We start from the raw sequence: 17550 nt of genomic DNA on the forward strand, positions 1-17550 counted from the left end.
GTAAGAAATGTACAAAATATCTTCATGGAACATGATCTTTACTTAATATCCTAATGATTTTTGGCATGAAAGAAAAATCAATAATTTTGACCCATACAATGTATTGTTGGCTATTGGTACAAATATACTTGTGCTGCTTAAGACTGCTTTTGTGCTCCAGGGTCACAAATAAAAGAAAAAAGATTCTAAAATAAAATGAAATAACATGAAAAAATATATATATTTAAAAGAAATGTAAAAAAAAAACTAAATAAATTAAAATTCATAAAAAAGGTTCTAAAATACAAATGAAATAACAAAAATAAAATATTATTAAAAATAAATAATAATAATAAAATTGATAAATTGTTAAAATTATCAAATGCAAAATACATAAATAGAAAATAAATAAAATAAATAAACTAAAAATATTATCAAATAAAATGAAATAAATGATTAAAAAAGCTTTTTGTGGAAATGTTTTTTTTTTTAAAAACATAAATAAAATTCATTAAACAAACATAACAAAATACAAAATTAAATAAAGATTATGAAATAAATAAATGAAATAACAAAAAACCAAGCTGTTTAAAAAAAAAACATTAAATTAAAATAAGATTAAATAAATAAAAAATCAAATAAAAAAGATGAAAATAATATATGTGAATAAAATAATAAATCATAATTTAACAGTAAATACATAATAATAATGATAATAATATTAATAATGATAATAAAATAAAAATAAATAAATAAGTGGAGATTATCATTAAGGGGTCAAGACTGACGGAACAAGGTAATCTGTCCACCTTATATTGCGCAAGATTTTGATTAATTAATAGATTCTATAATTCAAGATTTTGGCTGTTATAGTATAAGAACTAGGATCTGTAGGCGGCTAATCTAAGACTAGAGAGCATCTAAAACCATCAAACTGTTCAGCACACTTTATGGAAGACAATTAACTCGAGTCGTCTGAGTTTTCCTGACTCACATCGCTGTGAGCTCAACACACCCACGGGAGTTCCAGCAGCCAGACCGATAGTTCTCGATAAACAATCAGGACAAACTCATTTAATCAGGTTTAAAGAAGTAGAGGTTTATTGAGCTGAACGGGCTTTGTAAAAACACCTCCATGAACAACGCTTCTGCACCAATCACGTACCAGGGACCCGTCAAATCCCACCAATCAGGAAACGATCGATGTCCCTCACAACCTTATGGCTTTAGCCGTGTTCATTTATGACCTCAATCTTCTCGTACCTGTGTGGGAGGTGAAAACAAAAGCAGGTACACCGTTTTAAACGGCTCAGGAACATTCAAAGGTCAGAGAAACAAGGAAAAACCCCTCAGTTGGAGTTGACGGCATATTTAATTTGATACAAGCCCGTTCAATGTAATTCCAAACCTTCTTTTCTGTATATTCTAGGGGGAAAAAATGGGAAAATGGGTTACAAAACACAATATGGACTTTTTCACATTAAATTAAATATGTCATCTATGACTACAGTCTATAGGAGGATCAGAACATCGGGTCGCTGGAGAACCAGAGGACTACAAACGGCCCGTGAGTGCAGAGACGCTGTTTGAGGAATCATAGATGTGCGCTTGACACACATGAAAACAAACCCACACGCAGATACACTCAAACTGATGCTTGCTTTTACAGAACAAGAGAAACCATCCAAAAATACACATCAGAAAGATGTGGAGGAACCTGGATCGTTCATGACTAATTTGAGTCCACTCGTAAATCACATAAACGAGAAATGTTAGGTTTGATTGAATTCCCAGTAAAACGTTGAGCGCAGTCAGACGCAACTTACTGAGCGTTTGCAAGACTTTGATGTGAAGCTGTAGAACTTAATGAAAGGAGAGAGAGAGGAACTTTATGGGAGGAGGATAAATATGGGCATACATTAGAGCTGCACTGTGTGTGTGTGTGTGTGTGTGTGTGAATAAGAGACACACGACGTAGTAAGAGAAAACATTTCTCATGGCCTGACAAAGATGATCACCGTATCAGAGCACGAAACTCCCTCACGATGTTTCTTCATTGTTTCTTGGCTTGTCGAACTCAAAACACTCTAACAACCCCAAGACGAAGCTCTGCCAGACACATCCATCCAGAACAGCCTAGTTCTGCTAACCATACTGCTACTTGTTTATGAAAATAAAAAACAAATATACATACTTAGAACACCCCAGCAACACATTAAAAATCACCCATATAAAAGACAAAATGATGACAAATCTTAATATCTTATGCAGTGCTGCTTCTCAATTAAATGCATCTTGTTTGATGACTTTTATATACACTAGTCAACATTTGAAGTTGATCAAAACCTTTCATCAAAGTTGTCCTAAAACCCAAAACCAAAATGCTTTCTCGTCTTAGGTGAACTTTTTGATCCACTTCAAATGTTGACTACTATATTTCAGCTGAAAAATATGAGTCAATTGGGGCTGGACAATAATTCAATATCAATATACATTGCGATATTTTTTTCAATAACGCTGATATGATTTTTAAATACAATTCCGATATACATTACAAGTGTTTCCCATACATTGATTTATTTGTGGTGGTTGACTTAGTTGAATATACATAACCATCAGTGTTGGGGGTAACATTACAAGTAACGCGAGTTACGTAATCAGATTACTTTTTTCAAGTAACTAGTAAAGTAACACATTACTTTCTAATTTACAAGAGAATATCTGAGTTACTTTTTCAAATACGTAATGCAAGTTACTTTTTTTTTCCAATTTATTGATTGACAGCTCTCCTGTCCCCATGTTGAGAGAAATCAGATGTTACTGTAGTTCTAAAATAAATATGAATATGCATTAATTCATCTCACTTATAAAAAAAAAACAAAAAAAAAACTGATTCATTATTCCTCAAAATGAATAAAAATAATGCAACTCAGAATATGACGCAAACCTGCAATAATTAAATGTTAAACAACACGCATATCCTTTATGCATTTAATGGAACGTAATTTCACTTTTGGTATGAAAAGGCTTTTATATTTGCCAAAAATATAACTTTTTTATTTTAAAAACAAACAAGCAAGCCCTGTCCAGACTTAAAAAGTAACGCAAAAGTAACATAACGCATTACTTTCCATAAAAAGTAACTAAGTAACGTAATTAGTTACTTTTTTATGGAGTAACGCAATATTGTAATGCATTACTTTTAAAAGTAACTTTCCCCAACACTGATGAGCACTACACGTTTCAAAATCAAAATGCAGCGCCAGTGAATGTATCTTTGAAGGGAACCGACAGTCTTGAGAAAAGTTTTGATGGCATTTTCGTTTTATCTGATAAAGTAGCATTCATGAGCGCAGCGCTGCTTTGTGTTCAGCCGTTACCGGGGAAACCGCTGTTTCTGCCGCTCCAGAAGCGCCTCCTGCTGGCAGAGAATCAATTTGCATTTTCAATAAGCCTCCAGCAACATGTGTTTTTGTTGTTGCTCACTCTTGTTTTGTTTTTTTCTGCAGCAACTCTGAGCACTTTTCATATTCTTTATCCTGGCCGATGCACTTTTGTTAAGAATAATCAGCCTATGTTATAGTTTAAAGTTAAAGATACTAACATTAATAAGGTGAGTCTAAGAGTCTCGTGTTTATTTGACGGTAATTTCACATTTCTTATTTGTATGAAGGCTAAATACAAATAAAAGGTGAACATTAATTTATTTGTACCATTTTTATTTCTAAAATATTATATAGTTTTATAGGAGGAGGTTTCATAGACTTGGCAAATTCATTTTTCTGAAGTGTGTAGGTACAGACATCTGATGTGGGCGTTCTTGGCAGTTTTTCGGAGGCTTTTTAAAATATTGTTCATATCGATATCAGAATTATATCGTATCGACCGAAATTAAGAAATATAACGTGATAAAAAAATTTTTCCATATCGTCCAGCCCTAGTGTCAGTAATTCGCTTTTGCACAAAAAGTGGGCTTTTTTGTTGTTGTTTTTGCAAGACTCTATGGAATATTTACTTTTAATTGGTCAATTGTGGAATTGTGCGGTCAAATATTTTTATAATGACACTCAATTGAATAATTAAAGGGATAGTTCACACAAAAATAAATTATTTTATCATTTGCTCAGTCTCAAGTCATTCCAAACCAGTATGAGTTTCTTTCTTCTGTTGAACACAAAAGAAGCTGTTCTGAAGAATGTGGCTCAAACTGTTGCTAGTAGCCATTGATTTCCATAGTATTTTTTCCCTGTACTATAGAAGTCAATGGCTACCAGCAACTGTTTGTTTACCCACATTCTTCAGAACAGCTTCTTTTGTGTTCAACAGAAGTAATTCAAGCAGGTTTGACTTTCAAAACAAATTCAAACAGGTTTGAAATGACAAGCTTTTCCTTTATTTTCTATATATCTTGATCCATGCTTAAATGGCCAGTCACGAATAGTCTCAGCTCAATTATTGGTTATATTCTGCTTTCTAAGCCTACCTTCCACATAAAACAGCAGAAATAATCCAACAGACGTGTCGTTCACCAGGCCAAGCACCTGCGGATATGAATAATCAACTTTCCAACCCCCACCGAAGGAATCATGTTTACGAGAGCGCAGCAGAGCGGTTATGTTTAGGAAACAGCCCTTCTGTGGTTTTTAGGGAAGTTTTCGGGGCACGGAGCTGTAAGTTGGACTAACTGGCTTTAAAGAAAATTTACTTCATAAATCGTCAGCAAAAGTAGCAGCTCAGTCTCTTCCTGCCTGGCCCGGGGCGCCTCCGTCAGCTCCCATAATGCATTTCTGTCTTGTTTAATTTTACGGTTGCTATTCCATAAACACAGCAGAGACGGTGCAAGTGTCTCTCCAGGTCTTTACGACATGGAGTGGAAAAACCATCCAGGTCACATTTTAACCCCGAAAATATTATATATATAAAATAATAATAATATATAATAAAATAACTGTTTTCTAAAAGTATAATTAAAATTGAATGTAATAAAAACAAATGTAAATATTAATATAAATATTAAAATCCATTCAAATTAAATTATATATACACACTTAATTTTAATAATCATTAGTTTTTTTATTTAATAATATTCTAATTATTATTATAAGTCATTTTGGATAAAAGTGTCTGCTAAATGTAATGATAATGATAAATGTAAAATGTAATCAAAATCTTCATTATTATTATTATTATTTTGTTGTTAATTTAGCTAGTTTACATGCTCGACTCCAACTCTTTGCTTCATTTTTGCATAAAAATACCTATGTTTAAGTATATATTCATAGATTGTGTTGGCAGCATGAACCTGTAGTGACTGTCATTGTTCTGTCCTTAAAGGAAAACTCATGAAAAAACAAGAGAAAGACCATTTGTGTGTGTGTAAAGAGAAGAGAGACGCTCCGATGGCATTGAAGTGTCACACTCTTTTTCCTGGTGCAATGAATGACTGAATGAAATGGCCATTAACATATGAAATAAATGTTAGCAAACTGTCAGAACGAGCGCCATCATGCTTTAAATGATCTCCTGTGAACGGTGAAAAGCATTGAATTGAAATACTGCGTGTGTTCCTCATACAGGCTGCCCTGAACTTTCAGTGTAACGACCCCAGGGATTCCTCAAGTCTCCTTACCGTGCACCACCAGCTAGATCTGAAAACACGGACAAGGCACTTAAGCACATGCTTGTGTGTGTGTGTGTGTTCTAGTGCTCTGCTACAGCTTTAGTGTTGCTTCCTATGAAAAATAGAAGTACAATAATGTCTTGCCTCTAAAAGCCCTTCAAATCATTCAAATGCATCTTTGTAGGTTGAGCTGGTAGGTTAATAAGGCTTCATCAAGTTAAGCATCACTAGTACAACTCACACTCGAATATAGTGGTTTATCAAGATCACTAACTCTGAATATTAAATCCTGAAGCATAACTAATGATTCCCCAATCATGTGTCTTTTTGAGGATATGTGCACAATTTTTCACCAGAAAAAAATCTACAGATGCACACTGAAGAAAGAACTCGAGCCATATGTACAGACCAGATTATCGGTTAGACTGTAAGAAACCTCATAGAAATCACCCACAAAACACTATGCAACTGCATAGTGATGCAATAAAATAGTCAAAACACCCTATCAAAATGCAACTGCAAGGCAATATGCTTAAAAAAACACCCTAAACACCCTAGCAACAACATAAAAATGTACAAAAAGCACCTAAAACTATCCCTAGCAATCACCAAGCACAGCATTAACAGCAGTAAGTTTCACACAGTCAGGAAGCACTCTCAGAAAACTGTAAAATCCAGTAATTTGTTCTTGCTGTCAGGGGTCAGAGCTACAGCACAAACACACAACTGACAGGCATTAAAACCCAAACACAAAAGGAAATAGAAAAGCGCTTCCGAGTCTTAATGTAGTATAATGCACTGATGCTAATTCTCTCGCTCTGAAAGCCTGAACACGTCATTCGTCATCCCGAGCTCAGAAAAGCATCCTTTATTTCTGCTGGCAGCATATGGAGCCCCGTGATACCGCTTCAGAGGCCAGATCTCAGAGATTTCACCGAGAAAGCACCTGACGGCTGGAGAAATGAAAAGAGACAAGAGTTTTGTTGGAGAATAAAGAGAGAACGCTTGTGTTTTAGGACAAATTTTCCCTGAAGGCCGGAGAGACAGGTGGAAAGGTGAGGAACTATCAAACGTGTGAACGACACACGTGTCGAACGCTTTATATGGAGTTAAAAGACCAGGAAGAACATTTCCCTCCAAAAACCTGAAGTAAAACTCCCTGTTTCTGTCAGATTTTTTTTTCAGAGTGAAAAATCGTGTAATGGTACATGCATGTGGAAGAGGAGGACAGAAATCACGTTAAGATCGCTGCAAAATGGCAAATTGAAGGGATAAATAGCAACCCTCATGTTGCTTCAAACCCATACAGAGCAAGATTATAAGTAAGTTGCTGAAGTGGCATCCCCCCAAAGCGGTCACTGGGGCGTAGCGTTGATTTCGTCAACGAAAATTATGACTAAATATCGTCGTCAACGAACCTTTATCACGTGACGAAAACGAGACGCAACGAAAATGCTGGTCATGTGACGATGACTATAATTAAATGTATAATGCAATATCGTTGACGAATAAAAACGAGACTAAATGTGGTTTACAAAATTAAAACTATACTAAAATGTCTCCATTTTCGTTGATTTATATATACACACTTAATTTTAATAATCATTAGTTTTTTTATTTAATAATATTCTAATTATTATTATAAGTCATTTTGGATAAAAGTGTCTGCTAAATGTAATGATAATGATAAATGTAAAATGTAATCAAAATCTTCATTATTATTATTATTATTTTGTTGTTAATTTAGCTAGTTTACATGCTCGACTCCAACTCTTTGCTTCATTTTTGCATAAAAATACCTATGTTTAAGTATATATTCATAGATTGTGTTGGCAGCATGAACCTGTAGTGACTGTCATTGTTCTGTCCTTAAAGGAAAACTCATGAAAAAACAAGAGAAAGACCATTTGTGTGTGTGTAAAGAGAAGAGAGACGCTCCGATGGCATTGAAGTGTCACACTCTTTTTCCTGGTGCAATGAATGACTGAATGAAATGGCCATTAACATATGAAATAAATGTTAGCAAACTGTCAGAACGAGCGCCATCATGCTTTAAATGATCTCCTGTGAACGGTGAAAAGCATTGAATTGAAATACTGCGTGTGTTCCTCATACAGGCTGCCCTGAACTTTCAGTGTAACGACCCCAGGGATTCCTCAAGTCTCCTTACCGTGCACCACCAGCTAGATCTGAAAACACGGACAAGGCACTTAAGCACATGCTTGTGTGTGTGTGTGTGTTCTAGTGCTCTGCTACAGCTTTAGTGTTGCTTCCTATGAAAAATAGAAGTACAATAATGTCTTGCCTCTAAAAGCCCTTCAAATCATTCAAATGCATCTTTGTAGGTTGAGCTGGTAGGTTAATAAGGCTTCATCAAGTTAAGCATCACTAGTACAACTCACACTCGAATATAGTGGTTTATCAAGATCACTAACTCTGAATATTAAATCCTGAAGCATAACTAATGATTCCCCAATCATGTGTCTTTTTGAGGATATGTGCACAATTTTTCACCAGAAAAAAATCCACAGATGCACACTGAAGAAAGAACTCGAGCCATATGTACAGACCAGATTATCGGTTAGACTGTAAGAAACCTCATAGAAATCACCCACAAAACACTATGCAACTGCATAGTGATGCAATAAAATAGTCAAAACACCCTATCAAAATGCAACTGCAAGGCAATATGCTTAAAAAAACACCCTAAACACCCTAGCAACAACATAAAAATGTACAAAAAGCACCTAAAACTATCCCTAGCAATCACCAAGCACAGCATTAACAGCAGTAAGTTTCACACAGTCAGGAAGCACTCTCAGAAAACTGTAAAATCCAGTAATTTGTTCTTGCTGTCAGGGGTCAGAGCTACAGCACAAACACACAACTGACAGGCATTAAAACCCAAACACAAAAGGAAATAGAAAAGCGCTTCCGAGTCTTAATGTAGTATAATGCACTGATGCTAATTCTCTCGCTCTGAAAGCCTGAACACGTCATTCGTCATCCCGAGCTCAGAAAAGCATCCTTTATTTCTGCTGGCAGCATATGGAGCCCCGTGATACCGCTTCAGAGGCCAGATCTCAGAGATTTCACCGAGAAAGCACCTGACGGCTGGAGAAATGAAAAGAGACAAGAGTTTTGTTGGAGAATAAAGAGAGAACGCTTGTGTTTTAGGACAAATTTTCCCTGAAGGCCGGAGAGACAGGTGGAAAGGTGAGGAACTATCAAACGTGTGAACGACACACGTGTCGAACGCTTTATATGGAGTTAAAAGACCAGGAAGAACATTTCCCTCCAAAAACCTGAAGTAAAACTCCCTGTTTCTGTCAGATTTTTTTTTCAGAGTGAAAAATCGTGTAATGGTACATGCATGTGGAAGAGGAGGACAGAAATCACGTTAAGATCACTGCAAAATGGCAAATTGAAGGGATAAATAGCAACCCTCATGTTGCTTCAAACCCATACAGAGCAAGATTATAAGTAAGTTGCTGAAGTGGCATCCCCCCAAAGCGGTCACTGGGGCGTAGCGTTGATTTCGTCAACGAAAATTATGACTAAATATCGTCGTCAACGAACCTTTATCACGTGACGAAAACGAGACGCAACGAAAATGCTGGTCATGTGACGATGACTATAATTAAATGTATAATGCAATATCGTTGACGAATAAAAACGAGACTAAATGTGGTTTACAAAATTAAAACTATACTAAAATGTCTCCATTTTCGTTGATAATATCTATACTTTTCAAATTATCATATCGAAGTTAGAAATTCAAATATTGTGACAAAATTAATTTTGTAGGGTGCCACAAATTTGTTAAAATTTCCAAAGGGTGCCGCGACTAAAGAAAGGTTGGGAAACACTGATTTAGAAGATGAAAACCAAACAAAGTTAAGTCTGACACAGAGAAAGGGACCGATGGCCGGCCAGCCGGGGTTCGTCTTTATTTAAATTTATGTGTGTGTACTTCTAACATGTTTGGTTGGTAAAATAAATGTTGTAAATTCAAATCAGAGCGTCTTCCGTGTCTGGAATGGATGTATTCTTGAGTCTATAAGGTTACAATAATATAATAAGATAACCTTGTTTGAAATGGGTTTGGCTAAAAGAAAATTTTGGTTTCGTCTATACTACTAACATTAGGTACTTATACTATATTGACTGGGTTAAATAGAATTGCATTTCTAAAAAGAGACTAAAATACAATTTTCATTGACTAAAACTAGACTAAATGTCATCAGTTTTCGTCGACTAAAACTAGACTAAAATGCTCAGACTTTTAGTTGACTATAACTTGACTAGACTAAAAAGAGTATGAACGTGACTAAAACTAATAAAAACTAAAATGACAGCTTCACACAAAGACTAGACTAAAACTAAAATTAAAACAGGCCGCCAAAAACAACACTACTGGGGCGGTACCTTTTCAAAAGGCACACCTTTGTACCTAAAGAGTCCGTATTGGTACCTTAAAGATACATATAAGTACCTAAAGTGTACATTTTAGTACCTAAAAGGTACAAAAGTTTACCTTTTGAAAAGGTACCGCCCCAGTGACAGCTTTTGTACCTTTTTTTCTGAGAGTGTTCTAAGGAACTTCAGTAGAAACATCCGAGGCAAAGTTGATACTTAAATGAACCATTTAAATCTCCAGAGCTATAAAACAGCAACCTCTGAGCTCTAAAAGCATCTTGTGGGATGCTACACAAACATATTATATTAATTCTGGTTCTTCCCGTTGGAATTTCTCAGTACAACTGCATTTACTCAAGAAGTAAAACTAGCAAATAGTGAGAAAACTCTGCTGGGCGTCTTTAAAGGAAACGGAGGCTCCAGTCAGAGCAAACTGTGAAGGCCTGGCTGATATCTAACCCTGCTGTTCAAACACACACTAATCCTGCTGTTAGATTCATAGCATAGTGTGAAGCTCGACTACAGCGCGCTGACCCGTGTTCTGCAGAGGAAAACTGATCCCATATCAGCACTCTGAACTCTGACAGATTGATGCGCTCCCAATGGACTGATAGAAATCCATTCTGCCTGACTCAGAAAAACAGCAGTTTTGAGAAACATCTTGCCATTTTTGTGTGCATCAGATGGTCAGAGAGCACGAGGTTTGAGCTTCAGACTATAATAACCCTATAAAAACGACCTTTTAGAATTTAAAAAATATGGATTATATAGTATAATATTGTGACAATTTTATTCAGAGGCCCAAACTGAGCAAAAATATGCAATTTGGTGCAGATGCTGATATTAATATGGCCAAAATGAACAAATGTGATCCTGGAGCACAAAACCAGTCTTAAGTCGCTGAGGTATATTTGTAGCAATAGCCAAAAATACATAGTATGGGTCAAAATTATTGATTTTTTTTTATGCCAAAAATCATTAGGATATTAAGTAAAGATCATGTTCCATGAAGATATTTTGTAAATTTCCTACTGTAAATATATCAAAACTTAATTTTTCATTAGTAATATGCATTGCTAAGGACTTCATTTAGACATCTTTAAAGGCGATTTTCTCAATAATTAGATTTTTTTGCTCCCTCAGATTCCAGATTTTCAAATAGTTGTATCTCGTGGCTTGTGTTAACGGGCATTTACAGACTTCATATTTTCACATAAGTGACATTTGGAAAATGATATGCATTGCAAGGTAGTTTGTGCAAGTCCAGTCAGAACAGAGATTGGCTGCAATAAAACAATAAACGGCCTGTTGCCGATCGCGTGAGTTCCAGAGGAAGCTCCTTCGGCCGTCATACACACACGTGACTGACTGCTCGCACCAACAGGAGGGGGAGGGGGCGTGTTACTCTCAACACTGCACTCAACCTGATGGATTCCTACGCTTTCAGTCTTTGAGGAGATATGAAAAACAGCGCATACCGCAGGAACGGTATACCGGAAAATGTTAGTGGTTTTGAAACCATGAAATTTTCAAACCGCGGTATACCTTGATACCGATAATCGGCCCATGCTTATTACTAACAATATAAAAGTTATTCTTATGTTTATTTATATAGCCTATTTCACAGCAAAACAACATATGAACCACGACTTGAAGGTGAACATTTTTACAATTATACTCAAAGGCCTTTTACGTGTCAAAAAAGTATAAGCTGTCAACCAGATGACAGAAGGCATGTAGTTTTGGTTGATCCAGTTTAGAATTCTGCATTACAAATTTGATACAGTCGGCTTAATACACAATTTATGAACCTCAAAGGCTTTGTTTTCATACCTGCCACTGTGAGTCGTGCGGTTCGGCTGCTGATGGTGCCCAGATTGTCGATGGTGGCCACGCACTGGTACACCCCCTCGTCAGGCTTATTGTGTTTGGAGTGGACCACCGTACTGATGAGCAATGAGCCGTCCACTAGCTGCCGCTTCCGGTCGTCCGCCACCAGGTTCAGGAACGTCCCGTCCTTCTTCCATTCCACCCTCACCGGAGCGTCGCTAGCGGCTGAGCAGTTCAGGACAGCGGGGAGGCCGCGTACGGCCAGCGTGTCGACGGGTTCGACCGAGAACCTGAACGGGGTAAAACCTCGAATGCCAGAACCTGAGGACAGAGAGAAGAATGCGTTAGAGGATTCACAGACTATGCATGAGAAGCATTTTAGCTTTAGCATTTAAAGGGACACTTCACCTGAAATGAAGATTCTGTCATCATTCACTCACCCTCAAGATTTTGATTAACCTTCGAAATGCAAAGAGATATTTTAAATAAAACCTGAAAGGGTTTTGTCTCTCCGCCCAAAAGTTGGTCATAAAGTCAAAGTCATCGTAATGCGAATCCATATGAATCGAGCAGTTTAATCCAAGTCTTGTGATAAAATACAATCAGGTTTTATTAAAAACGTCTTAATTTGTGTTTCAAAGTCTAATGGGGTTGGAACGACGTGAAGGAGAGTAAATGACTAATTTTTGGTAGGGCCCTATGAAATCCCAAATTCTGCTTTATTTTTTTCCAAATTCCACTTTTTCTGTTTCGTTTTTTTCCGTTTAAATTTTTTACTCTGTTTTAATGGTTAAATTAAATTTTATTAATCAAAAAGCATGTCTAAATAATTGAAATCACAAAACTTACACAATTTAATAGAAATTTCTTAGAAGTTTAACAAAAAATACATTTAAAGATCCTATATTTGATTTTTTTCTCAAATTAAATTTTTTTTTTTTTTTTTACCAAATTCTGTTTTCCATTAGTTTTCTGGATTCCATTTTAATGGTTTCATTACATTTTAATAATCAAAAGCATCTCTAATTAATTGATTTTAGTTTTAAAAAAACCCTAATTTATTATTAATTTATCTATTTTTTTCCCCCAGAAATACAGTGTTGTGTGTTTACATTTTTTAGCTAAATAAATTCTGGTAAATATTCCTTAAAAATTATGTTTTAATAAAAATGTTATCATTAGTAGTAGTACTATCATTACATTCAGTAATATATTTCTGTCACAGTTTCTTCAAGTTAAACCGAACTTTTATTTTGATGGGCTGCTGTGAAGACCTTTGAGTTTCTGTTTGTATATGATATGATGATAGTTTTTCTCAAAAGAAACAGTAAAATGGTCATGAAGTGACTCTCAGAGCAGTTCTAGAGATTATGTTCATGTGTTCATGTACTCACATATTGAGGCGGCTTAATATTCACAGACACTAGTCCATATCTTGATTTAAGTGTACTGGCCTACATTTGATTTATTCATTCAAAATTTGGCAAATTCCGTGACATTTTGCGTTATACAGTAAATTCCATTTTTATGACCGGATTCCACGATTCAGTCCACATTCTCCGCATCGAGGAAATCATAGATGTCCAACTTATATCTGGGTCTTGAAGCAACACCAGTTGCATGCAACAAAAAAAGCCATCATAAAACTTGAAATGATACTCTCAAAAACACATGATTACAGCTTTCATCGTGTTCTTTTGTTGGCTAAGTGATTTTCATTCTGAAACATTCATGGGTTAGAATCCCTCACCTTTCCGCTGTGAAACGGCTAAGCAAAATACTTCTGGGAAAAGTTATAAACCGACATAATTGCCTGACGTTTATAGTGACGTATAATTAAAAAACATAACAGTGTTCAGCCACCAACCCGCATTGTTCAGACAGCACTAATGGCCAATTATCTGCACCAGTGGTGTTGTGCGAAAAACAATTACGGCAAGACTTTCCATAACGTAGCAAGCAAGCTGCTCCGTACTTTAATTACGTAGGAAATGACAAGCTTCTCGTGTTCGACACAAAGCACAGAATACATAAGAATCTGAGACGGAAGCTAATGGTGTTCACCGCTTGCTTGTCACGCAAGCTAATCTGGTCCTAAAAATATGTTTTTACCTGAGAAACAGATGCAAAAAGCTCAATTACATTTATGTCATAAAGCATTCACAAATTAGCTACTTTAATGACGCCATATAAATCATTTATTGACTCTAAAGATGAAAAACTAACAATGCATCTAGCTTTAACAATTTTAGAAAAACAAGGAATTAGAATCACTGTGGAACGTGGAAAACCATAAAAACGTAAAAATCTTGACATGCAAACTTGTGTACTTGCATTTCTCAATCTAAAAAGGGACCATGCAATGCATAGGAAAGCCACAATTGCACGCTAATTGTAATGGAGCCAGCTGGGAAACATTTGGACTAACGTGGCCAAACGCGCCCCTGTTTGTGGCTTTGGATGTTTGTCACGGGCTATGTGAGTAATGTGAGTAATCGGATGGAGTCCAAAATTGCTGTTGGAGGGCAACAGTGATGCATCCTTGACCCAGAAGCCCCGAGACAGCCAGGAAATGAGGCTGCTGGGTTGATAAGTATAAGCTGTTAGCCTTAGTCTGCACACTTTGAGGAAAACCCACTTCAAAACCGCCTCAGTCAGCGAGACCTCTCAGAAAGGGGCAAGGGCTCTCCAGGGAAATGGCACACTGGTGAATGAGAGGGGAAGAGAGAGATACTGACACATACAAAGACTGAAAGAGAACGAGAAGTGGCCTAGAACGGCTGGGAAGGAAAAGCGGCAGAGATACAAAAACAAAATCAAGGAAATCAGTTAAAGTGTCACATACTATTTCCTTCCTCCTTCTAACCGACCATAACAAGCGTCGGTTTGACAAACTGTTGCATTGTGGGAACACACATGAGTGGCGCAGAGATGAGCATGAAAGGAAACACAATGACGCTCGAGGTGGCGATACAAGTGGGGATTTGCCATCTCTAGGGCCCTTCATGGGTATGTAGCCATCAGCAGAACATTAAACGCTGCAGCTGCACAGCTTACTTACAATTATAAACCTAAGAAAACAAACCAGTAGACAAAATTATGCTGACACCATCATTTGGCAGAACTAAAATGTGAAATGTGTTATTCATGCACCTCTACTGGCACCAAAAAGACTTCAAAAATAAAATTTTCATGTTGATTCATTAATTTATTCTAAAACCACAGTCAAAATAAAAAATAAAATAAAATGTTAAATAAAAGTTAAATAAAATAAAATAAAAAATACCCCTGCAAGTAATTTTGTAAAAAAAATTTTTTTTCAGAAATTGAAAAACTAAGAAAAAACAGTACTGATAGTAGTAGTAGTAGTAGTAGTAGTAATAATAACAATAACAACAATAATAATAATTATTATTATTATCATAAAAATCACATACTCCCACAGGAAACAAGCTGTTTAAGTCCATTTTAAATGATAAAATATTTAATTTATAACTATTAAAAATGAAAAAAAGTGAATTCAAAAGTATTATATCTGAGTAAACCTAAATAAAATAAAAAGACAAATATGTATAGGTGTAGTAAGGCAAATGAGAAGTCCGTCACATGCAAAACATTCAAAATTAGCTGAAAGCAGCACAGTTTTTCAGGATAAATCCATAAACGACTAATTTAGTCATCTCTGCGCATTAAACTGTAATGGAGAATGTTTAATCACCTGTCACATTTAAGCACATAAACGCCATCCCAATTCTCACTGAAAACTTTAAGCAGTGTTCACACTGACAGCAGATATGCCACTGGTGGACGCAGAGTCTCTGTACTGTTGGACACTAGCATTCGTTCCTTCTCGACGGCTAAAGAACACAAGTCATTGTATTTGTATTCTAGTACCTTTGTGCACACAACTGTCCTTCAGCAGCTTCTACTGCATCTCCCTTCATTTCACATTCACTCGAACCGACTCGAATCAGAATTAGAGAGTTTGTGCTTTCATCCGTGTTTTTCCTTTCGTCTTTTCATCTTCCAAAGGCAATGGCTCTTTTCATTTCTACCTGATGCTTTCAAACGCTTCAGATAAATCTGAATTTGCTCCGTGAACAAACAGTTCCAAACATCAGACGCATTGAGGGCAAAAGGGAGGGTTTTAATGTTGAAAGCAAAGTTGGAGCTGAAACAAAGTGCAGAACCTGTCATTAGCACTCAACAGGTTATAAATCGCTGCTCCTCACACTTCTTCACACTCATCAGCCCGTCACATTGTGTTGTTTTTCCCCCCACAATCCCTTTCTGTGAGGCATTAGCATGTTAGGATACTTTACCTCACGCTGTGACTCAAGATTATAGATTCAGAGAGAAAAAACGGCACATGTAATCCATCTCCATAAGAGCCGTGGGGATGACAGGTGGGCCGCTTCACAGCAATAAAAGCGGGGCTCATCTGGGTGGAGTGGGGTTCCTCCCTCAGGAGTCCATTTCTACCTCATAAAACATAAAAATTGAGGATCCCAGAGGGCACATATACCACAATCCATTTCCACACCTATCGGTAACACCGAGAACCCAATACAATCAGAATCTGGGACAATCTATTGATTGAACCCAAGTGTTTCGCCAACTGCCAACTCAATCAGCTAATTCAATTACCTTATGCTAATTCACGGGCTTCAGTTCTATTTCAACTTACTATATTTACTCAATTTTTGAAACACCCCAAAATACCAGGCACATATTAATCTATTAAACCATATTTTCCTACCTCAGGCATTCAATTTTGGTCCGAAATGGACACCATTTATTTTCAAGCAAAGCTGTCAGATTCGAAATAATACATGTTAATGTTAAATACATTAACTAAATTATTGTCAACCGTCAACCGCCAACCCAATCAGCTAATTCAGTTACCTTATGGGTAATTCTTGGGCTCCAAAGATAATTTCATTTTCAGAAAGCGCCATAACAATAAGTATGAAAACCATAAAAAAAAAAAAAACATCCCCTCAGGCATTGAACATTTTATCATTTTCTGATATGGACACCATTTATCTTCAACCCAGTTACAGAAAACACTAAGGTTGTCTGAGCAAAATTACAAAGAAATGTTGTTTTTAGTAAACAAATTAATAAATAAATGAAAATAATAATAATAATATATATACTTAATTTAAATATTATAAATTAAATGTATATATTAAAAATATTTTGCTATCAAAAAATTATATAATTTAATTATACATAATTTTAAAACAATACAGTTGTCCGAGTATAATTTCAAAGAAAAAAATCTATCTACCTATCTATCAGTGCTGTTCCTGTTCTGAGGTGTGGGTTTGCGCACTTCAGATGAGCGCACGCACAAATCTTCTCACTACTCGCGCACGCGCGAGCTCGCATCCTCTGGCTCTTAAATGTTTAAACTGGCAAAGCTTAAATGAGTTTAGCTTAAACACAGATAGGCTATCAACGTGTGCTGTTCAGGTCTCACCTGTGCGTGCGTGCTATCAGCACCTGGGTGATGACGGAATAAATGCTCATATTCCAGCATACGGCATTCGCATTGAACAGGAGTGAATGGGTTGTCCACTCTAAAAATTACATAAAAGCAAAACTGACAAAAATTATAATCAAAGTAGTCCGTATGACTGATCTTATATCCCTTACGAAAAAGAAGTTTATTCAAGTGTGCTATTAGTATACTTATT

The 17550-nt window shown here is 36.2% G+C and overlaps 1 protein-coding gene across 1 annotated transcript in view; it reads right to left on the minus strand.

Annotated features, from left to right (window-relative positions):
• neo1b (neogenin 1b) overlaps positions 1–17550 on the minus strand; it is a 147174-nt gene that overhangs the window by 84145 nt on the left and 45479 nt on the right. The window contains exon 2 of the mRNA XM_016559457.1: positions 11852–12169. Coding sequence (XP_016414943.1) covers positions 11852–12169 — 318 coding nt within the window. The remainder of the gene's footprint in view (positions 1–11851; positions 12170–17550) is intronic.

This window comes from Sinocyclocheilus rhinocerous, unplaced genomic scaffold, assembly GCF_001515625.1.
Source record: "Sinocyclocheilus rhinocerous isolate Xijiao unplaced genomic scaffold, SAMN03320098_v1.1 scaffold1099, whole genome shotgun sequence".
Taxonomy (NCBI): Eukaryota; Metazoa; Chordata; class Actinopteri; order Cypriniformes; family Cyprinidae; genus Sinocyclocheilus; species Sinocyclocheilus rhinocerous.